A 24,416-nucleotide genomic window follows, 5' to 3' on the forward strand; every position below is an offset into this window, starting at 1 on the left:
ATGACCTTTACAGCAAACCACTTAAATTACTCAAAGCCAGGTTCAAAAACGCAGGTCTGTATGAATGCCGATTAACTGACTTGCATGTATGTACTTGGTGCAGTACAATAGATGGATGCATAGTTTTAAATTCTTCAAATAGTGAAGGGATGAGATCCTACTTATAAAAAAAACAATAATCGAAAAAGTTTCACATGTGCTACCGATTATGACCATTTAATGATAATTTATCAGTAACCAAAAACATTTCAATTTTTCATTTACGCATCACATCAGGTAATCAGTCCAATACGAACCGGAATGCAGCAATTTGATCACAATAAGGAACATTGTTAAGAATAATACTGTCTCAATTGTTGATTTCCCTAGAACGGAACTATACCATATACTAAACTGCACTGTAAACGAATCACTGTGGCTCAACCCAGCGATGAACAGTGTCTGGTATGTAGTTTTCACTGCATCATTCAAGGCACAGAAGGAAAGAAAGTGAATGTAGACATCACATCAGACATTTGGAAATCCCAACTAAGACTCCTGGAACTGTTCCAGTAGATGTATTTTATAAAGTGAACAACAGACAGTGCGAAACCAAGCCAGGTTCCATACCGAGTGTAGCCAAGTAACAGGTCTCCAAAGAATTCAAAACATTACCTTTACTGCTCTGAAGGAGATTGGCAATGTTACTGCCGTCAGGTTTAGCCGATATCAAATCATCAGTGGCTATAGTTGCGAAGCTATCAGAGCCGAGAGAATGCCTGCGTCTCGGCGTTGCGGGTTCTGGATTATCTCCAAACGCTCGATTAACTCTCCGTTGCCGTGCGGACAGCGCTATTTTCATCCGATCTCTGTAAGTCATTTTCTTTCCACGGTCGAACATTGCCGGCTGCTTACGTGTTTTGGGCATTGTGACTGAGATGTTCGCGTGTATTTGAATGTCGGGAAAGCGTTTTTTGTGTCTCTCGTGCCATTTTGTTTCAAAGTCAGAAGTCGCCAAAGAATCGATGTCAGTCGTCGATAATTTGCTTCTAATTTCTCGATTTTGAGAGTCGGAGCTCGAAATTTTTTCTGAATCTTCGTGTGCAGATGCGGTTTTGTCACTTACATCAGGTAAAAACTCGCGAGGGCTGTTGGCTTTGTCAGGAACGAGAGTATCGTCACTTTGAGCTGACGAAACTGAGCAGCTAAGTTTGATATTACCTTCCCTGCCGTCTACATTATCTGATAAAACACTCCTATGTTGGCCATCATGATTTTTGATTTCATCGGAGCTACTTCCATTACCCGCAATGCGGTTACTTTGCAGAGCTGTACCCATAGGATTGTGATTCTCATCCGAGTTATCGGAGCGGTCTGATTCAGTCGGGCATGTGCCGTGAGATGACACCCTCCTGGCAAATTCGTCTTGATACGAAGATGAAGACTTTGAATCAGAACGCGTACCGGTGCTGGATGAATCTTTCGGAATATCGGAATCGCTGGAACTAGGTTTTAAATCTTTGGCTATTTCAGGTTCTGCTTTATCGATCGTATTCTTTTCTGCCGCATCTGTTGATAATTTTCGCTCAATGCTGGGATCTGGTATGGACGACACGCTTGTTGATTTACCGGTTGAATTGAAATCGGGCACTTCGTGATAATCGGTCCTCGTGTATAGCTTTGAAACCGCGGGATGGCTTGAGTTTTGCGTGTTATCGCTCTCCCGCCTTTTTGGCTCTAATTCGGCGTCATCTTTTTTAACTATGTCAGTGTCATGTGGTTGAGAACATTCAACACTTCCACGGTTTGAGTCCATACTTTTCGGTTTGTTCAACTGGTCATCGCCTTTGGCGAAGAATCCGACGATTTCGTGCTCAGGCATGTTGGATTCTAGCAGCATTTTCTTCATCCTCCACTCGTACTGATCTCTCTTTTCTGGTGTGCTCAACTGATGGACGATATTACGGGAAGCGCTATTGGCGCTAGTCGAAGTTTTACTGCTTTCAACATCCAAGATTTCACGGCTTCTTTTATCGGCGCAACTCTTTGATCGATATTTCTTTGTGCTTTCTGACGATCTGTGATGCAGACTCATGGCTTTTGATGTATCGGTGGAACGTGTCCCGTCTCGCACATCGCGCGTTGGTACCTTTGTCGACAGATATCTTCCGACGGGGGTGCTATAATGTCTTTCTGATGCCGAGCGTTGATGGTACTGATACCCCTTTTCCCTCCATTTAGGTGAACGAAACGGCGAATCAATGTCGGTAGAAATATTCGATAGACCTTGCTTCAAAGGCGCACGTGTTTGCGATAAGGAATCCGACTTACACCGCGATGACGCGTCGGTCAAATCGTGCAGGCTGAGAGTAGAGGGCGTGTCCCATGACTTGCGTGACTCTGCACGACGGAGAAGATTTCTTACGATCTGCTACCTGCAGTAAATCTACGTCTACCTGTTGCTCGAATTTCCATGCAGAAATTAAGGATTGTGCAAACTTCCGGTGCCGTGCAAGTGTGATTTTCTCGTATCATCGGCTTGAGGAGCAAAGGAGTGGAAATGTTTGGAGAGACTCGTGAAAAGGATTGCATATTGATAAATATAAATTACATGGTGGCAAATTATGTCAGGAAAAACGCATGCTTCCTCTATAAACCTTGCACTGTTTTTGTAGAACCATTGAGTCGTGTGGTGCACAGTATGGTAAAGTCCTGGATGCTATTGTATTATCACCATATTCCAGAAAGCTATGTAAGTAGCGCATGTAACTTTTTATTTTAAATTGTACTACATTTTCTGATATAAATGGATCAATCCTTCGTTTTCCAGACAGATGAGGTAAGTAATATAGAAAATAGACATGACTCATCAATAACCGTCCATTGAGATGTCTGCCTTCACCAACATTAATGATGTGAGTACACCTAGGAATGGGTTAAACCAGTTGCTATATGGTTACAGACATTCCTCTTATAAATGAGTTATAACAGTCTACTATAAGTATTTTTGCTTCGCCGGGTTGCAGAAATAATGCAAGAAAAGGGCAATCAATGTGAGATGGACAAAATTAGTAGCAGCTCCAACGGGGCAACTTCAAAGAGATCATATAGACTGCCAGGTAGAAGGTAGAAGCATAAGATGAAAGAAAAAAACGTGGAATTATCTTCATATGATAATTCCAATTCAAAAGAAGTGCTTCTCTCGTGCGCAAGACGACAAATTATCCATGCATCCTAGTGTCAAGAAAGAAGACAGCTTCTTCATATTACAGAAATTGCAGACGCCCATCTGTGCCACACGTGCGCAAGTGCTCTGACTGTTGTCAAGTGCTGAATACTCATTCGATTGATTGTATGTGAGATCGGTGAATTATCAATTGTTCAATGCCGCATGCCTCGCAAATTAAATCATACTGTACACATAATAAATAAAAATATGACCAACTGATAGCCTTAGCTCGGGCATAAGACTACTATAAACCAATGTGAAAAGCATATAGCTTGAAAAATTGAATTTGGGTAGTCACTGTTGTCGCAATGATACAACGTTTCAGTAGGCGAACTGATGTTTCAAATTGTTAAATGGTGCCTTCGCAAGGTATTGGTGATGAAACCTTCCAGCAATGTGCGGTTGACACTGCACCAAGTGCATTTCCAATGGGTCTGGTACAGACTATTGATTAAAATCAGTTGTGTAATATTTTTCAGCAACGCAAATCAGCAAATCCCTTCTTGGTAAGGTCAGTTTCCAAGGTATTCCTAATACAGAGCTAACTTTCCAACCTTCAATTGTTCCGAATTTACCGCAGCATCAAAATCGTGCTGTACAAGGCCGCACCGTAACATTGAAAACATTGTGTTACATCATATTTCTCCGACAACAAACGTACCAAATTTGTTTCTTAAAATTTTCCCGCCTTCGTGCACCCACTATACAAAACTTAGGTGTTCATTCTTTTCACTGCAGACTAAAGAGTGAGTGGCATTCAATAAACACTCGACTTACAATTGAATCTATTCGGCACTCGATTTTGACTACCTCCAATCACCATCGGCGTGAATTAACAAAATCAATCCTGTTTCCTTACCATTTGCTTTTCTGTCCCTCAGACGTTCGTTATCACGTCCCCTTCTCACGTTGGACGGGGCTCTCGCAGACGATATGGACGGCTGATGACTGCGAGAATGGTCTGCTGTGAGACGGTCCAGAGACGATGCTAACGCTTTTTGCGTCGCGATTGGCAGATCGTCGTTATTCGAGGCATTCGTACTGGCTGTAAACACAGGGGTCGCACTTTATATTACAATATGGGATATCCAGGGGGTTAGTATTAGAACATTCCACTTTTCGGAGTACACAAGTGCATTTTGCCTACTGGTCACATGGTTATATTTTGGCAGGGTTGTAATGACTCGAGTCATGACACGACTCGAGTCACGATTTTTTTTTGGTGACAACATGACGGGAGTCATTTTTTCCATTGCGTAATAAATTTTTATAATAAATTCAAAATTTTCCATCTCTAATAGCTACACTTCTGCAAGTTGGAATTGAGTCAAATTTGGTGTAGGCTATGTTTTTTGACCAGCCGAACAATTTTATCAAATAGCTGCAAAAATTTGAAAAAAAACAAGTTATTTTTGTACGACTCTAATGTGTCATGGATTAACCTAAGTCATAAACCATAAACCATAAAAGCACCTCTCATAAAGTATGACTTCCTACCAAAAAAAAAATGATTTTTTAAAATTTTAGTATTGGATATGCATGCAGTGTCATTGGCATCAATACATCTCAAAACTTCAACATCAAGAAATGATACCTCGCTGTTGATACCGAGAGGTTGACGCGCTTCGTTGTCCCGGGTACGTTCTTTCAAACGTCGTCTTACTGGAAGTATCACGACCATCTTGTAAATATAGAGAAATATTACAGAAACCTGTCTCGTCGATAAAATTCATACAGTAGGCCTATGGTACAGTGCAAATACTAATAATGCACAGTTATGAAAATTGTCGCATTATGGTCCGTGAATCACCTTGAACGTGATGATTTTGGTAGCGAAAAAGAACTGGTAAAATTGAAATAAATTCTTTTGTAGACCACTGATGATTTTGGTTGCATGATACATTGAAAGATGGACCAATATTTGAAATTTTAATAATAGCGATAATTTGCAATGACCATTGAGTATTCCAATTATATATATGCTGTCCAGCTGACCGTGTCATCTTTCTATACTTTTTCAAGGCTCCGGTGATTACACTAACAATGTGCATAATGATAATCATCAATAAGAAATATTCTACAGAGAAATTAGCAATACTAAGGGAGGAAAAGTGTCACCAACTGTCAATTTTATGACAAACACTGTCCCTACTAGTAGTCAATTGATCACAAAAACGCATAATCAATCGGTCGTATTGAACCAAATTTATCATATTTTCTAGACAAGTTGACATCATTCCACTATATCAGCAAAGTTTTTAGATAACTTAGCAGTAATCAGTCATCATCAAATAATGTCGTGTTACTGCTAAAAAGAATCAATCACCCCACCTCTAGAATACTGGTTCTTGTCGGGAGTACGGTGGTTACTTGCAGCCAAGTCAGACATCACTCTGTCACGGAGAGACCTCACAGACTCCAAGTCTGTCCCGGGATCATCATTTACATCATCAGCATGAGACCTACGGTCAAGAGATATTAGTATGGTAGCAACATCGATAAGAATAAGATTAACAAGCGAAACTATATGCCAACATCAATAAAATTAAACCATCACAGAGAATTGGGATCAGTCTTCTAGCTTGACTGAAATCTTGCAGATTGCAATTTGATGGGCACTCCATGGTAGAGTATTCTCAGCCAAACAAAAAAATGCCGGAATTTGATTATAATGCTGACTTACACATATTTCAACAATGTATGGGTCAGACCACAGTCCTTTTTAGCTTTTGACTACTGGTATATACAATTAATGTTTTAATCTACGCATACACTTTCGAACTCTGATACCGAAAACACTTAGGAACTGGGTGGGATGGGGTGATAGAACACATCTTATATTTGCACATCTTATATGTGCACTAGGGTTGTCCAAAATTTGGAAAATCTTGAAAATACCCCGTGATTGTGTCTCATTCTGTAGATTATTGATAAAAAACAACAATGAGCCTGAAAGAAGCTTACAGGAAAGCCGTTAAGATTTCGGGCAAAGCGTTTGAAAGTAGCTGCTCAAGAATAGGCGTGCCGCCTACCATAGAGCGGCGAGAAGACTAGTAATCACATAACCACGGCTCTTGATTGGCTAATCGGCTATGCTTCAATGATCACGACAGCAGCAGCTTGCTGATTAGGTGTTCAAGGAGTCTGCTACCGTCGGGGATTCTGAAAGCGCATTGTTGGTAGGTTCGCAGATGATGATTTAAGATTTATTCAGGACATGTTGAGGTACGAAATACTTGATGAACAAACAACAGCTGCTTCACAAAAACTTTTACAGGATGACTGCTTTATTGTGAAGGAAACGGCTGTAGCCTACATGCCGTGTTTTCATCGAGGAAAAGCAGAGGTGCTTATGCAAGTGGTGAACGAATTCCCCATTTCAGAAGCGATCCATCATCAGTGAATACAAATATAAAGCATGACTATGACACTATACTTTGTGTGATCTTATTGGACCCAAGTTGTAGTATATAGTTGAAGTTTTGAATGCTCTAGGGATCGACTGAATCAGCCGGTTATGCTTGTCAGTTATACTTACAGCAAATTGAATTCACTTATAAGTGTTGTCAAAGTCCTTAAACATGCTGCAGAAAAGAGGTGTAAGGTAAGCACAGACTATGCTGGAAATGATATCCGAACTATGCTGGATACTATGCAGCATAGTCTGTGCTTTTCTTTACACCTCTTTTCTGCGGAATCAAAGGACTTTGACATACCATATCCAGCATAGCCTGTGCGAGTGTGCGTACATTAACACCTCTTTTCTGCGTTATCATTAGGGACTTTAACAACACCTGCAAGTGAATTCAATTTCATGTAAGCATCTGATAAGTGCCAAGCATAACCCGCTGATTCAGCCGATCCCTAGAGCAATCGAAACGTCCCCGATATACTACAGCTTCAGCCCAATAATATCACACAAAGTATAGCGCCATTGTTAAGCTTTATATTTGTATTCATTGATGATGGTGATGGATCCCTTCTGAAACGGCGAATTCACTCAACACTTGCACAAGCGCCCTTGCTTTCTCTCAATGAAAACACGACATGTAGGCTGCGGCCGTTTCCTTCACAATAAAGCGGCCATCCTGTAAAAGTTTTTGTGAAGCAGCTGTTGTTTGTTCATCATGTATTTCGTACCTCAACATGTCCTGAATTAATCTTAAATCATCACCTGCCAACCTACCAACAATGCGCATTCAGAATCCCCGCCGGCAGCAGACTCCTTGAACACTTTATCAACAAGCTGCTGCTGCCGTGATCATTGAAGCATAGCCGATTAGCCAATCAAGAGCCGTGGTTATGTGATTACTAGTCTTCTCGCCGTTCTATGGTCGGTGGCACGCCCATTCTTGAGCAGCTGCTTTCAAACGCTTTGCCCGAAATCTTAACGGCTTTTCTGTGAGCTTCTTTCAGGCTCAGTGTTGTTTTTTATCAATAATCTACAGAATGAGACACAATCCCGGGGTATTTTTGAGATTTTCCAAATTTTGGACAACCCTAATGTGCACCTATTAGCTAAAAGCATGGAGAATGGTTTGGGAACCTCATGACTAGATTTTTAACTTGATGATGGTGCCGTGAAATCAAAAACTAACTGTAAGGGTAGTCAGAGTTTTAAAATGTTACACTACTGGTCTTTTTCGCTAGAGTTCGATCACAAAATGAACACAGAAAATGTATTTGAGTTAAATAATAATATTCAAACACGGATTCCAATGTACCCTCAAATCATGTAACGCCAACTGAGGAAGTCTTACTTTGAAAACATAAAATCCCCCAATTGTTGATCCATTGCGTCCAATATTCGATCGGCCGCGTCTTTCGGGCCTGCCTTGTCTTTTTCTTCATTCAAATCGTAAGAGATTCCATGTTTTGCAAGAATGGCTAAATGCAAAAAGATGATTTTCAAGTAAACGTTAGCATTGTGACCGGATTTCATTAGAACCACTATTCCAGTAATTTCAAAATAGAGGTTTTACAGTTATGTCATTGTTTATGTCACAATGGACAGGCTCATTTAACATTGTAAAACAATTTAGGAATCTTGAATATCAACCTTCTTATGGTGGGAAACCAACCACACTTAGTAGAGTTATGAATAAACCTATTGTCGGTTCTTTAATAACAAAACAATGTAAACACGTCAAAACATAATAGAAATGACATATCTTTTAATGGAAGAACAATATTCCCGCAATCTATCCCACGATCATATTTTCCACATACGCTGAGGAGTGGCCTCCACACAATTTACCCTCGTCAGTTCATAGCCACACATTACTAGCCCAGTAAGATGATATATCATCATTATTTATTTAGGCATTTCCTACAATAACATGGGAATGCATCGCTCTTAACAATGCCAATGCCGGTAGGCTACTTAATTAGGCATTCTGATGATACTTTGGAATCTATGAATAGTAAATGAATCAACACATGTGAGTCAATGTGACTTGATTTGTACAGGGTCGTGTACAGATTTGTACATGAGTCGTTAACAAAATCGAAATCATCACACCCACAGTATCCATGAGTGCAACCATATTTTTTAATCCAATAGATCATGTCCATGTCCATCTAACTAACTTCATCTGCAATTGTACGTTCCCTACACGGCACCTAGTGGACCCCAGTGTAATATCTTAACATTACTTCACGACTAGCTAGGCCTGCCATCGAATGCAACCACTCAAGATTGACTCAGAGCTCTAGTTTAGTCACTATCTTCCATCCATTCAATACAGTCATTTCACAACAAAGCGATTTAAATAAACTTGTTTCAATGCACAAATTAAGACTTCACTTGGCTTTGAATAGTAACCGGTAAGTAGGGAAATCTGTAAAACCCAATAATCATGTTTCAGACATTTGTCAACGTGACTCAACTTACTTGAGTCAATGTTACCCAAAAACTGGCATCATTACTTATTTATTTTACTCGCAAATCGCCACATTTCACAAATGAGTCGAGTCTAGCACAGGCACAAACCCAATGGAGCAGGGCAGATTCCATCCACATGAACCCCAATTTCATGTGACCCACAAGAGAGCGAGTGATGACTGTTATATATATTAATGCATAATTCAGAAGGAATTTTCTTCTGATCAACCTCAGTTGAGGAAGTCTGTTGAATCTTTTCTTAGTAATGTAACCGTTATGATCATGTGGTAAGTGGTGAAAACGTGTCACACCCTTAATCTACGGAGAACAAGACTTGACAAGAACCATCTAACCGCTAAAATGCAAGAGCTCATATTCCGGATCGCTGGAATCCTTCCCAAAACGCAACTGCGGGTCTTTCGGCCTGTATTTGTACATCCTATACCCGTCTATATCGTCATATTCCTCTTTCCTGAGATCAGCAGATTGTGGCCGGTTCCCCACGGTGACGCAAACGTCTATTGGTTGCAAGAGGAAGTCGGTGTCGTCGGATTTATGACGCTTTCTCGTTTTGGGCTTCTTCACAATTTTGCTCGGTAGTATCTCCAACTCTTCGGGAGGAGGGAGGTGGGAAAGCACTTTCGAAAATCTATCCATCACCGATTCGTTTTCAAGTAAGGCAATAATTTTTCAATGGCTACCCCCTCACCGTACGAATCGTGCCATGTAATGTTCGCGGTTCATTTCCGAAACAGCCACCGTAAAATCCATAGTAAATTTAAACAATACCGGTCTATCACAAAACTTGTGAATGATACAAAGATTCAACTAATATTTTACTCCAAGATAGGACATGGTTACTCGAATAAAGGCAGGAAACTTCCTATTTTTGATAAACCCTGGCATGTATCATCATTCCTGCAATCTACGCAAACACACTCATAAATCTTGATGTACACTAAAACAATAGGGTGATTACTACAATCTGATTGGACGATGTCAAAATTCCGGTTTTAAATTGACTTGAAAGTTGGATAAAGTGTATTGTAAACAAGGTATCATCATGAACCTTAGGATCAGAGACAAGTAGTCTATACAGAAAAGATAAGTGCTGAATGCCTAGGCAAACAACTAACTCATCATGCTAATACTTGCAACACAATATAGTTTACCAGTATGCTTGCAAAACAACTTTCGTTTATAAGACATAATGGAAATACTTTTCTCATATTCTGTTCACTGCAAGAAAATTGTCCTGCTAAAAGTATTAATGCAATTTTGGAATGTGACAAGATGAAACTGCATGATTAAGTAATCTACTTTAAAATACACTGGCATTGCTACATCCCCTGATATACACAACTGCGTCCCTTTGAAAGTTCGCTTGAAAAATACGTTAGCGGCTGACCGACACACTTGTAGATTATTTTTACTGAACAATTCTACAATAATCCCAAATCAAACGTAGAGTGCCATGATTAATAAACGTATCTTGTACTGTGTACTTTGTGGGGGAGATTTGTTGACACAGGCCCAGGATGTATCTTGATACTTGTCAAAGGATGGAAAAATGTTAACCAAACTGAAGTGAGATAATTGGATCAAGCTCAGTTTAACTATCTATTTGTCGGTAGTTGATTTATGATATGGACATGATTTAGGGCCTGTAATGTAAACTCTGCAAAGTTTGTTTTTATTCGAAATCCAACAAAGACTTCAATCACAGGCGTTACATGAATCTTAATGTAAGAATCGAAAGTCCATTGTTAATATTATTGTCTGATCATAGTCAGTTTTCGTTGAGAGAAATTTAGAGTTGAAAATGTGCAATTTCTTATGTAAATGGAAAAAAGCATTCCAAAACCAAAGATCCCAAAGAGAAGAAATATTAGGGATGAGAGCATACCAGTTCAGCACACTCATCAAATATTACAACTTCTAGGAAAATTAATGCTATAACGTTATAAAAAACAAATGCTTGGTACAGCACTCCAGTGTCTTGAACAACCTGGCAGCTAATGCCAATAAAAGAGTGACAAATACATCTCAAGTAAGTAGGCCTACAAGAAGTGGTAATCTACTTGCTTATTATTCGCTAGCCTACTTGATTACAGACCAACCCTGCATTATATTTACTTAAACTACAATAATGAAGGATTGCTATTACGAAGTCACCAATTATCAAGATGATCATTAAAAGCATTTTGACGCTCTAACGTTCACATTAATCCTGTCAAACCAAAATATGATTTGGCCTAGTGAGTACAAGCTCAGCTACCCACAACTGGAACTAAACCCTGCAGAGTGAATAATACCACTACCACTAGTACCACAAAATGCCCAATCTACACCGATCAAATATTACAATAGCCTAAACTAATCCCGCTCTGTATAGCTTCACTGCCCCTCCCCGTCTTTAACTGAGTAAATGCTAATGAAACAATTTTGGAACAAGAAAGTTTATAATTTCACAAGTACCCATTCGACCGCTGTCTATATAAAAACAACAGCATTCAACAGACCCAAGCACGGTATCTATGAAGGAATTCTCACATCCATTCATCAAATTATTTACCAAAAATACCACATTTAAAGTAGATATTGAAACCTGACCCATGATAAATGACTACGCTCTCATCAACAATGGCTAGGAAGTTACAATTACTGTAGTAATCGCAATTTAATGACTTTGAGACATTCTGTGTATGTACAACATATATCTACTGAATCCATCGATTGCTTAGGAATTTAAACAAAATTTGACATTCCTCACTTAGACAATATCTCTATACAACACTACAGCCCGACCTGTAATTTCAAAATTCAAGATCCTGACAATGAGATCGCTTTACAACTATAATTTCTGTTTCAAAGGAGAGAGATCCTATAATAACCCCCACCATGTTATACTTTCACTTAACCAACGTTAAGCACCCTTATCAGTCATTGAATACCGGTCGCTTCGGAGACAAGTGCTCTCAAATACAGGGGCTCATGATAACCCTTAGAAAAAAAGGAGAGGAGATGAACACATATATTTCCAACCGATATCAGTCTCTTGACAAGAAGATGAATATAAATACATATAATTTGTCGAGCAAATGAGAGCGTTGGTGTCCAAGTAAGAACAGTGTGGACTTAATAATTTTGAATCGCAAAATCAGCGGCGCTGTTTAATTAGGGTAAATACCGCGGTTATCAGATTGATACTTTGAGATATGTAACTAGTTTTCCAGTTAACGGGACATAATGTTACTGCAGCTATTATCAACGTTATTTACTTTGGCTAATGCAAATATAAAGGTGGATGAATTACAAATAAAGATTAATGATTTGTGTAACTTGTGAGCGGATAGCTCCGGAGTTTAACATACTGTCGGTACTGCATATGATCAGTTGAATGTTAGAAACAGCTATATTCCACCTGTTGTCAATGCAGTTAATGTATGATGCAAGTGGAATTACAAGTCGCGATGTAATAAAGAAACAGTAGCTGGCCAGTGCTTTGCAAGGCTGTGCTCAGAGAAGAAAAATCTAATTGGAGTAAATGTTAGGAGCATTATTCAGTTCAGATTCAACTCATTCAAGTACAGTTGAATACTATTCGAGTTTGAAATCTGAATTATATATGTCTTGCAAGCTTCTTAGAATTCATGGACGTAGCCAGAGTCACATTCTGTTGACCACCACAAATGAAGTTGCACTTTCACAATGTAATCATACTGAAAATTATTTGTTGCTCAAATTTTTTCATACGTGCATCATGCAGTGGTCAACTTAACTGGGCTACAATTTAGCATGTTACATTTAAACATTTGTTATCAATTTGCACTGTTGAATGCCGAATAAATAACTTACACAAGTAATACTAAAGCAGAACTACGCCACTTATTCACTCTACTGGCATTTCGGTACGTTTTGCCTAATATAACATGTGAACAGCGTTGATTTTCCAAGTTAAAGAAATTTAATATAAAACAAATAAAAGATAAAACATAGTGTGAGCACAGAACACCGATTCCACAAAGGCTTATTATTATTTGATTGTTATTAATGGTATTTCTAAACTCAATATTGTTGTATGATAATTTCCTATTTGGTGTTGAATTCAAGGCTGTTTTATTTTATTTATCGTGCATATGGAATGCATATGAAAAGTCAACGAGTAACCGTACGTGAATCTAGGCCTACTTTTCAATCGTTTTTGAATGCATCATACCTAATCATGTGACAACTAATTAATAAAATGCAATTCATTCTTATGATATGTGTACAAATATATTTACAATACGATATTCACTTGTATGTGTATCCCTACCAGTAACTATTTATTTGTCATCAACATAGCCTTCCAGGTACTTTGGATGATCACGGATAATATCACCATTGCATATGCCACCGCCAGATGTAACTAAATTGGTACAGCAACATTTACCAGCATACCGGTAGTTCAAAGTCAATCCTAGACTGTACAATAATATTTAAAAATTCACCTGAGTGTGTGAAGTCTTCGGAACTTTCAGAGCTTGTGCTTTTCTTTTTAGCAGACATCTCTTTGATAGAGACCGTCTTTCAGGGCCGTTCAGCTGCTGTAGTGCTGTTGAATATGAATCACAATTACTTGAAGCTTGGGTACCATGTCACACACGGTATACATTGTTATTGCCAGCAGAATAACAATTCATAACAATATGTCCGCCAAGATTTTTCGAATTTGCTCACCCCAATACATCTTACATTTTTCACGTCTATCAAGTAAACAAGTATACGCTGCCAACTGTCAAGCTGCCAACTAATAGGATCTAATGATCACTAATGACAGTTATTATGAGCATTCCGTCGGTTTTTACTACATTCATCTCCATTCAGTCATATTTTCTTCTATAAAACGTATTCAAGATAAACACAATGCTACCTGCGAAAATATTCGGAATCCGGTATAATAGCCGCGAGCCCAGCAGCAACCGATGGTAAAAGTACGGTTTATGTTCTTGACTCCGCAAACATTTTACAGCGTCCCAGTAAATGCTTGGGCATAGGCTTACGCAAATATCTTCAAACCTGTAAGGTATAAGTCTTGTTTAATTAGCGTCAAAGGCCTTAAAATACACTGAAACACAATATATTCAATAGCCGGTGGGCGGTGCGGGACGGTAAACAAAAGAATCGGAAACGTGGTCTCCAAGGACGCCGTGCTTTAATGCCGCTTAGCGGACATTTTCAAATCGAATAGCGGAATGGAATAACGAAGAGATTTTACTGTAGTTCTGCATTCCGAACTTTTGCAAAATGCGTCCAAACGTTTGAAAAATACAAAGACGTCTCCAAATTATAAATATTGGATGTTTTAGATGTTACTGATGCTGATGGTGAATTTTAAACGTCAAGTGGAATGCTGTAGTATCGAATGTAAACATACAACACATTCGATAGTCGTAACCTCTTTTGAACCCAAAATCTCGGGGGCTGGTCGGTCGGCTAATCTCACTTGACTGTAGGAATACCACTTCAAATGCTTGATACCTTCTTTGATTCTATATTCAATCTAACCTAGGGTTACAATATTTTAAGAATCTGAAAAGAGGACACTTTTTCCGAATTTTCAGGCTTTGCGATACCAGAGGAAAATCCGGAAAAAATGTTAAATTTTTTGCACTTCGTGTTCTGTTGACTATAAAAAAGGTCAATTTCCTCGCTTGGCGCCCAAAATACAGTTTTTCTTTCACAATTTCAGTTGGTTGACTAAAAAAGGTCAGCTTTCCGGCCCAAATACCGAAATACCGGGTTTTCTTTCACGTTGTCCGCTGGTTGACTTTAAAAAAGGTCAAGTTTCCGAGCCAGCTCCAAAAATTGACGCCAGAACGTTACTTCGGTGCTGGTTTAATGTATCTCAGTTGAATTTTGCCCAATATTTAACCACAATTCTAAATAATAGGACATTTGGGCGTCCTCCGAGGACACTTTCAAAAAAGTCAAAAAAGAGGACAAATCCTCTAAAAGAGGACGTATGGTTCCAATCCCCTACCCCCACGATTAAGCTTAAACAGATAAAGAATATTGCAAATAAAATAGCCACTACGGCAAATGGATTCATTGAATCCATGTGTGGCAATATCGCTTGGAATGACAGCACAGGCCTATAAGCTCGACGAATATTCGGTCAGTTATCGATGACATAGTTCATGGTGCTTCAAGCATGGCAACTCTACTATATATGAAGTTACTATGCTTCAATATCATCTGAATGTTATTTTCTGGTTTCAATTTTGAATTCAAACACCTAAGTGGTTGCACGGATTCGAATAGGAATGCAATTTTACATCGTAATATTGAACCTAGAAAAATGGTACGTCTCGCTCACATGAATGAGAGAGATGGTTTATTCCCATATGATAGATCTATAGAGTATGTCAATATGATAGTTGACCAAATTACCAATGAACGATGAACAATTGAACAATGAACATATTGCATTTGGTTATGTTCGAAACGATACACCATACACCAGAGGTCTCAAACACGCGGCCCGCGGGCCGCATGCGGCCCTCGAGAACATTTTGTGCGGCCCGCGAAGGCATTTTTCAATTTCAAGCGTTCGACAATATATTCTAGTGTCATATATCTTTTTTTAGATTTAGGAACTTAAAGTTCACTCTAAAACTACTACAAAAACCTGAAATCTAAACAAACTTCACTATCACATCACTTCCTAAAATCTACCATGCAGCGGAAGATCGCTATTACGTCACATTTCAGCTTCATGATGACAAAACATGAGCCGTTGATGATTCGTGACTGAAAATTGTGATTTTGTCTGGTGCGGCCTTTCGCCAAATTACTCGATTTTGGATTGACTGGGTGATAAACTAAAAATGACTCGAGTTGGGTAGGGTCGAACGTTGAAATCAGAGAAGGACTTGCCTCTCGGAATAGTGACTTGGCAATCCTACGGACGCAAAAATCTAGGAAGCTGTCGTGGGGAATAGAAATATATCAAAAGCCCGTAGCTTGCGTTGCGTAGGGTATATAGAATATAGAAATCTAATCAAGTCTGCATGGAAACCATTGGCATTCTGTGGCCCCCGTGACGTAGGCCTATACTTGGTTACATCCTGGATGTTGTTTGTTCTCTCTGTCCATGTTATTATCGGTGGCGAGTGAGGTAGTGGTACGCTCCACAGTCCACAGCTGTAACACCAATGGATTCTTCGGCGATTAGTCATTTATATTCCAGGGGTTCTTAACCAGGGGTCCGTATTCCCTTCGTGGTACAAAGCACCACATCAGGGGGTACCAGATGCATTGTGGAAATTGGCCTATATGCTGTGGAATATTTTCTGGGCTTATTTATTCAACTGGAAAATATTCTTCGCGCTACGCGCGTTTATGTGAATGGGCTTTCTAATTTTTATAGGTCCCATCAGAAATTGTGTTGAAAATCGACAGGGGTCGCTGGAAATCTAAATAAAAGTACAAGGGGTACAATCGCTAAAACGGTTAAGAAACAATGCTATTACTATGGAACAATAATAATTATATTTAAGTTGTTATTGATCTGTTTCAATATTAATCGAAGAAAACCTAACGCTGGTAACGCTGACTTTGGCAATGACAGTAACAATAGCCTATATCACGAGTATATCAGAAATCCCGATTTGGCTACACCGCTCACATGCTCTGATATCAGATCAATCATTAGTGAATTCTAAAATTGCTGCAATATTACAATTCGACAGCTTTTACGATATCATCATGCGCCTCTCGCATGATGTCTAAACTCATTCCCTAACAAATTATGCCCGGCACAAAAACTATTTTATTCAAATATTTGAAAGTGTGATTTGTTCGCGCCAAGCGTGAATAGTATAATAGTAAATTACATTTTCTCTATGGTTGTGGAATGCTTGTCTGCAAGGTGGCGTTAAATAAGGCCTAGTTGCATATTATAAATCGAATACCCCTATTTATTGATGCTGCGGCCCGCGGGTCATCACAAATTAGGAAATGGGCCCGAGAGCACATTTGAGTTTGAGACCTCTGCCATACACAAACTTACCTCCTCTCGATTAGGTGGATCTCTTCCATCCTCTAGCGGTACAATAATTGAAGGCGATAACACCAGAGCAGGAGTTTTCAAACTTTTAGCCATTCGACTCATCTTAATGGATACACCTTAGAAATTGAAAAGAAAAACACAACAAAATATGTAGGCCGATATATTACACTCCCAAACATTATTTCACCCGTTTGATGAATAAGCTTGACTCTTGTCCACGGGTAAATCTATTCCTAAAGTGTTTTGGAAAGGCACAAGCCGAAATTTTGTTCAATTGAAAGTCGGGCACTAAATTTATGTTGCATGATGCAAATGTTCCAGATATCCCTGTGCAAATGCATGAAAAGCCTTGCCCACGAATAGACGGGAAGAGCAAAAGACCCTCCACACATCTTGACACTGCTGGATACGGATCTACCATCTTAGACCAAATCCTGTGATGGGAAAATGATCCGTGGTCTGGCGCAATGCAGAATCAGTTTGTCTCGAGGTTTCTCGAGTCAAGTCAAGTCACTCTATTTTAAATGTGACTCGATGAGTCAAGTCAAGTCAAGTCACAATTCATGTCAATTTCCTTTTCGAAGTACGATTCATGATTACGTCATTGCATTTAGATAGCTGCTTGAAAGTGGCTCTTTATTTTGAATCAAGGAACGGATATAGAGGTAAATATGTATGTAAAATGGCGTTGTATCGCTCACGCATACGTAAAACTAGGCCACTAAACTATGTATAAGTAACTGTATAGCCTCAGTCGATAATTAACAGCCAAAATAGAGAACCGAATACGAAACCTCATGAAGTTGAAACGAATTGATATGATACAATGCACTCCTCCCCTACGCATCCATGGATCAATGGTTGACGAGTAATATAAACTTATACACTATATTCAAATTCTATTTAAATAATGCAAGAGGTCTTGTTAACGTGAGCAGTGAGCACCGATCACAATGAGCATTCTATGGATCAGAAATAGATACTTTATTAGATTACTCAGGGATATCTAGAAACTAGTTTCTAGATATCCCTGAGATTACTGTATTTTACTACTCGTTTACCACAACGTAAGCTGTAAGCTCCGATCACTTCATTTGCTGTCAATTTATTTGTGATAGAACAGCGCAGGCTCAGTAAAACGCACAATCACCGGTCTCACCGGTCACCGCTCTCACCGGTCACATGAGGGTATATCCTGAACATTAGCAAGATACAGCGATTTTGATCGACACCACTTACTTGATGACTCGAAATTGATTCGTAAATTTTCCTCCGATTCACGAGTCAATTCACAAGTCAAGTCATACGAAAAAAGTTACTTGAGTTATCCCAACACTGGTGAGCCATGATGGCCCCTATTCTGCTTATCCTGGCTATGACAGTTTCATTAGTAACCAACATCCCAAATATTGCGGTCAGGCTGATTACATTTAAGTCTACCTTTTCAGGTCGTATCTGATTCGTGATGTACGCAGATTATTTCGTACATACCACCTCTCAATTGTTCCTGACTACATACGATCCACCCATAGTCAAAATGCTATTTCATATGAAAATGCTATTCTTTGACACAAAGCATTCGTTGTGACACCGTGTTTATATAATGTCAAAAAGTTATCCCTCAAATTAGAATGGGTTGACGAAATGATCCTAAAAGCATACATAGAGCACGAAGCATCAGACGAAAATGGGCGCTGATATCATCCGATATTTTTGCGACGCGTGTGTATGGCAATATAAGTGCATTAGCGTGTGTGTTTTCGTCCGCAGGCCAACGCGATGAAACTATAGGCCGTTTCATACTACGATCCTCTTCTCGGTGCGGTAGATTTCCTTCTTGTCGTGGCTGATCAGGAACAGAATCGCGGCCGTGAGCATGAAAAACAGCGCGGCCCAAGCGAACCCGTACGCCCACCAGAACCAAAAGAAAACGTAGAACGGCACGTCGTCCACGAACTTCACCGGGAACACGATCACGGCGATCAGAACGAACACCACTGTAACGAAAACGTAAACTTGTAGACGCTTGAGGCGGGTATACAGGCGAATAAATCTGATCAAGTGGTCTACTCAGTGACACGCGATTTAATCCAGCGTTTCCAGCTCCATGTCAGCACGCAGGTATTACTACAGGATGATAACCTATGACGTTATGACAAACTTTTTCAATAGTGATTACCAGGGCGATTTTTTTTTTGACATGTCAAAATTAAGTCAAAATTTTGTCAGAATTGTAGCGTTAGGTTAAGAATTTGTAATATTTGTTTACAAAGTCAAAAAAATTTGCCACATATTTCGTTTGTATCGTAAATGTTTGCACTGTCGGTGAACTTATCGTTTGACACAGCTTTTAGCCTACTTTATCGGCCTACCGTTGTAGACGGCCCATTTTCTGTTGATTGTGAATCATAAACGGCCATATAAATCAAATAGGTTGACATGGTGCTATTATAGAGAATGTATAGTGTACGCACAACTTCAGTGTTGCCAGCCAATAGCTGCTGCTGTTGAACGCTCTTTCTCCATTCTTCCCAAGCTACTTAGTAATGACAGACACTTTCTACCCGAGAATGCAGGAAAGTATCGTTCGTTGCATTGCAACAAATTGTAATTATTTCTACCATAATGCGTGATGTAACTACTGAATTCTTCATAGGTCCAGATTTCGTTAAAATATGTTTTTTCATGTAAATAATTGTCAGTTTTTAAAGTCAAATATTTTTTTTTATTCAGGCCAAACCACTTCGTAAGGACAGACAGTTCCGACCATAAACGAAGATAAGTAGTACAATTCTGACATTATGTGGGAACACACCTAATTTACATACACGAGGTTTAAATTTGGTCAAAATTAAGTTTTTCAAGGTCAAAATCTTCTCTTTTTAAGGTAAAAAAATCGCTGTAGTAATTACGGTATGTACTGTTTCAAACCTACGACAAACAAGCCACTTTCTCTTTTTGGCACAGCAAAACCAGACCGCCAACAAAAAGACGTGTGTTCTGATTAGAGCTCGACTATATTGGATTTTTGAGCCGATAAAGCCGATATATTCGGCCGATATTCCAAAAATGTGGAATCTTGCTCAATGCGCATTTCCGAAATTTAAGAGCATTTATTTAAACCGTTATACAGCCATTGCTATGCTTGGATAATGAATATTAAATGAATTAGAAAGGCTGCATCTGGAGGCATGTAAGCTATTTAGCTACACTATATGAAATTCAACAATATTCTTAGTCTGGCAGTCGCTGATATTTTTACCACTAATGGTCGATAGCGATACCCATGTTTCTTTCAAAGTGTGTGATGGACGCAATATTATCGGCAAACTGATATAATCGGTCGGGCTCCGGTCATTATTACTAGGTAACAAGCGAGGATGTTTCTGTCGTCACAATTTATCATTACCACAATCGAGACTTCGTTAGCATTACGATGTGATTTGTGATAACGACATTAGGCCTACGCAGTGGTGGCCTTACGAACGGGGGGGCCCCGGGCGAGACTTACCGGGGGCCCCCCTATAAGTATGTAACCGTAACTTCTGAGGGCTCCGCCCCCCAGACCCCCCTTTCCCGCGGTAAGGTTTGGCCACGTGCTGGATTCGGCTATGTATATTGTTGCATGTGTCTAAGGATAGATTGCATCAAGACTAAGTAATTCTACCGCATGCAGAGACGTGTTGATCATCGGGATATGGGACTTTTCTAACAAATGCAGAGATTTGATGATGATTGACACACCCGTACGGTATCATATTCTTGCTTGGTACACGGATTTCCATGTTTATTCGTTATTATCCTTAAAAAAGCGCCTAATCCGAATAGGGAGGGCCCCTTCGACCAGGGGGCCCCGGGCGACCGCCCACCTCGCCCACCCCAAAAGCCACCACTGGGCCTACGGTATAATGTAGAACTGTAGAACTGTACATCAGGTTTGTTCAAAACTAACTTTTTTCGGGATTCCAGGGATTCACTGATTAAATCGTCAGGTTGCCTAAAAATAACACTGCACAACAAATTTGGCTCAATTCCAACCAGTAGAAGCGGCCGCAGAGCCAATTGAAATTTTTGAATTTAAGTCAATTTAAAAAAAAATTATTCAAATTTTACTGTCAACCCCATGAAATTGTAAAGTTGCCTAAAAGAACGATGTATCACAATTTCTGCTCACTTTCAACCAGTAGAAGAGAGGTTATTGCAGTTGAAACTTGTGGATATGCAAAATAACACTGACGGTGACGGTGGTAAATCCCAGCTAAGTAATAATGAAAAACACAAATAACTTCGCTTCTACGGGTCGAAATTGCGTCAAATTTGTTTTGCATCGTTTTCTAGACAACTCAAAAATTTCATGGGGTTGAATGTAAAATTTGAAAATTTGTTTTTCATTGTTTCATCATGAATTTAAAAATTAAAATTGGCTCTGCGACTGCTTCTACTGGTTGGAATTGAGCGAAATTTGATGTGCAGCGTCTTTTTAGGCAACCTAACGATTTAATCAGTGAATCCCCGGATTCCGGAAAAAAGGTTATTTTTGGACAGCCCTACTGTACGTGTACTGTATATGTATGATTGTATATTCAATGCGGATGGATTTGCCTCTTTGCCGTTTTCAGACTGCAGTCGCAGATTAGTGCCGTGGTGGTAGGATATATTGTTCAAGACGGCGAACTGGCCGGAGCGAGTATAATGTATATGTTTTACGCCGAGCGGGTTTTGATGACATCATATAGTATTTGTAAAGGGCGGCTTTGAATAATTACGGAAATTCGCAACGGTCCGGAATTTTCCAGATTTTCGTAACTGCTTTGAAGTGCCTGAATCTCCTTACCAAGTAATAGCCACGGTATCAGTTAATATCAGCAATACGATTCGTACTTGGTTTTCAAACGAAATTCTGATTACTGAAATCCTGGTTGAATAAAAACGGCCTGGTTGAATAAAAACGGCTCTGGCATAAAATAATCTTCAGATATGCGGAGGATATACGGAGACATAGGAAATATCAAGATACTGCAATAGCTGTATAACTTACCTGCCACAATGAGCACGATTCCAGATATTTTATACAGAATCCTCCAGTCTCGTTTGCAATAGGCAACAACTCCGAGCACGAAGCACACGAGAGCGATGATGAAAGATATGACGATGAGCGCCTGCGTTGCAGATACGTAACCTACAAGACATCATACCATCCCAGATTCACAATAATGCTGACGCTTATACATAGTACCATTATTATAAGCGGATCCTTTTCTAGGCCTATGCTCTCAATGAATTGTGGAATAGAGTCATAATACGATCTTAGACTCGATTTAATGGTAAACGTCCAACACTTAGGAAGAAATTATGGAGTCGAACTCGGTCGGACTCGAACCCGCAACCCATTGTTGTTGCATATTAAGATTCCTAAAGTTACTTCACCTGCCCGTGTAATTTCCTGTATGATCCGCAATCACTATTATTCGAATAGCCCAAAGATAGCAAAAAATTCGTCACATCAGTGTTCGTTTTACGTAATTCAGTCAACTTGATCTTCCTTATTCCCTTTTATCATCTAATACTAGTCGATTATGTTGTGTTTGTTATAAATATAGGTACCGGTATTGCCTATATTGTCGAGTGCATGTACTAAACAGGAACGAGTAATCCGATACATGGATAAATAAAGTATTTGGTGGGCTGGATCAGTGGGTGCAAAATTGTACAACAAAGTGACTTCACGGATGAATTGTGACGTGGTTAGCACATGACGTCGCGATTTTCGACACGAACCACAAGCAGGCCATGGCCGTAGCGCCACAAAATCTCGTGGCGGGCCGCCCCTGAATTAACATGTCGCACTACGAAGTGACCATTGACCAATGGTCATTGAGGCATTCATCATACTTGACATTTATCATCACAGAATTATCCGAGTTCAAAGTTATCTGCACTATCAACACATTTTCTTATGATGAAGTAGGCCTACTCTGCGAAGCTAATAGCATATTGTCACCTTGGCTCAGCGTTCGGTAAATAGTTACTTCGCCGAGAAAGTATTGAGCAACAAATCAAGTTGCATGATTTACAATACGACCCTCGTCTCACCAATGCTACCGATTACATTCATTAAACGATCTTATATTTCAGATATTTAAATGTTCCTTTCCGATAAGAATATCAATTCAAGGAGCCGAGGTAACTATTGCGCAGACAATACTCGACATACCTCCGCGAATTGACGCTTCTTTGCAAATCCATTCGTTCTCAGAATCATCTGATTCCGAAGGCGTTACACCTTGCCCGTCTCTGGTACTCGGATACTTTGTGCATTGTTCCCATAACGACATATAGAACTGGGGCTCCTGAATGCGCGTATAACGGTATAAGTTGAGTCGAGTACAGACAGTAAGGTAGTACATGAATCACGATTCATCGCACAAATTATTCTCAAATGAGGTTTTCATCACGATGCAATCGATAAGGGTGAGATTGCCCTGATTACACCTATTAATCTAATACGTCTGTGAATCTGGTGACATTAAAATGAAAACAGTGCAAGAGGACCAAGCTCCTCGTGAACAATTATTCCAGCATGCATGTAACTAAATTGGCGATAAGAAACATATAATACACACGCCTTTGAAACCACTAACGAACTCAATACATCGAATACGTGACAAGTAAAAAAGAAATAACACGTTCACCTTTTCTTTCTCGTCATCCGTTACAACCCATGACTTCAGTGCCATCGATAGTATGAATGCTATCAGTCCACAAAACAAGTTCGCTAGTCCGATGAGCTTCAACGGTCGCAACCATGCTATTTCCAGAACCACTTCCTTAGCCATATTTCAAACTCTAACCTATCGTCAATGTTATGAACGAAATATCTTTTAGTACAGTGCTGATACCGATCTAGTTCTCCCATAGGAACCGGTACTGAAGACAATAACTCTACTCAGATGTGATTTGTACCAGCTGTCGTTTCACGAATCATTTAATACCGATGAATCGACTTCGATTGCAAGCGTCAAAGCGATATTCTCGTCATGTCGCGATGCTAGACGGCTACGAAACTGCGATCGCGCCACGCCTACGGAATACAATATCTACGAACTCAGCAGTGATCGTACACATTGAATGCTTGTAGCAAATACAATCGTTAGAGAATGATGGCCATAGCTCAAAATCGGTCGTGCGTAGAGACGCCAAACGTTTTACTCGCGGGCTTGCCGCCATACGTAAACAGAAGACTGACAGAGCTCAAAAATCATTACGAT

General features: G+C 39.6%; 2 protein-coding genes across 5 annotated transcripts in view; both read right to left on the bottom strand.

Moving 5' to 3' along the window:
- The window catches only part of LOC145438241 (uncharacterized), a 37,318-nt gene extending 23,107 nt beyond the window's left edge, over positions 1-14,211 (bottom strand). Inside the window, exons 1-7 of one of the 4 annotated variants that reach the window (XM_080315622.1) lie at positions 14,008-14,211; positions 13,586-13,689; positions 7,969-8,095; positions 5,540-5,670; positions 4,803-4,889; positions 4,068-4,253; positions 655-2,379 (exon numbers count right to left, since the gene is read on the bottom strand). In XM_080315622.1, the coding sequence (XP_080171748.1) occupies positions 655-2,379; positions 4,068-4,253; positions 4,803-4,889; positions 5,540-5,670; positions 7,969-8,095; positions 13,586-13,643 (2,314 nt within the window). In that variant the 5' untranslated portion in view covers positions 13,644-13,689; positions 14,008-14,211. Of the gene's footprint in view, positions 1-654; positions 2,380-2,435; positions 4,043-4,067; positions 4,254-4,802; positions 4,890-5,539; positions 5,671-7,968; positions 8,096-9,445; positions 11,873-13,585; positions 13,690-14,007 lie in introns of those variants that run through there. The other 3 variants (XM_080315621.1, XM_080315624.1, XM_080315623.1) reach the window with 3 other exon arrangements.
- A 4,480-nt stretch (positions 14,212-18,691) lies between these two features.
- LOC145438256 (transmembrane protein 47-like) lies at positions 18,692-24,078 on the bottom strand. Its single transcript, XM_080315643.1, has 4 exons — positions 23,841-24,078; positions 23,363-23,498; positions 22,187-22,327; positions 18,692-19,145 (listed from the first exon to the last, which is right to left on the bottom strand). Exons 1-4 carry the CDS (start codon positions 23,982-23,984, stop codon positions 18,946-18,948), a joined length of 621 nt encoding a protein of 206 aa, XP_080171769.1. The 5' UTR covers positions 23,985-24,078; the 3' UTR covers positions 18,692-18,945.
- Positions 24,079-24,416: the final 338 nt, after the last annotated feature.

Source organism: Botryllus schlosseri, chromosome 4 (genome assembly GCF_051294905.1).
Source record: "Botryllus schlosseri isolate E-star chromosome 4, Bs_hap1, whole genome shotgun sequence".
In the NCBI taxonomy this organism is placed as follows: domain Eukaryota; kingdom Metazoa; phylum Chordata; class Ascidiacea; order Stolidobranchia; family Styelidae; genus Botryllus; species Botryllus schlosseri.

Bases quoted from the DNA above. Each gene is read 5' to 3' on its own strand.
- LOC145438256 (XM_080315643.1), bottom strand. From the start codon at position 23,984: ATGGCTAAGGAAGTGGTTCTGGAAATAGCATGGTTGCGACCGTTGAAG. The intron at 23,499-23,840 runs GTGAACGTGTTA...ACGCGCATTCAG, and splicing joins CGGATGACGAGAAAGAAAAG to GAGCCCCAGTTCTATATGTC. The intron at 22,328-23,362 runs GTATGTCGAGTA...GATGTCTTGTAG, and splicing joins AGAAGCGTCAATTCGCGGAG to GTTACGTATCTGCAACGCAG.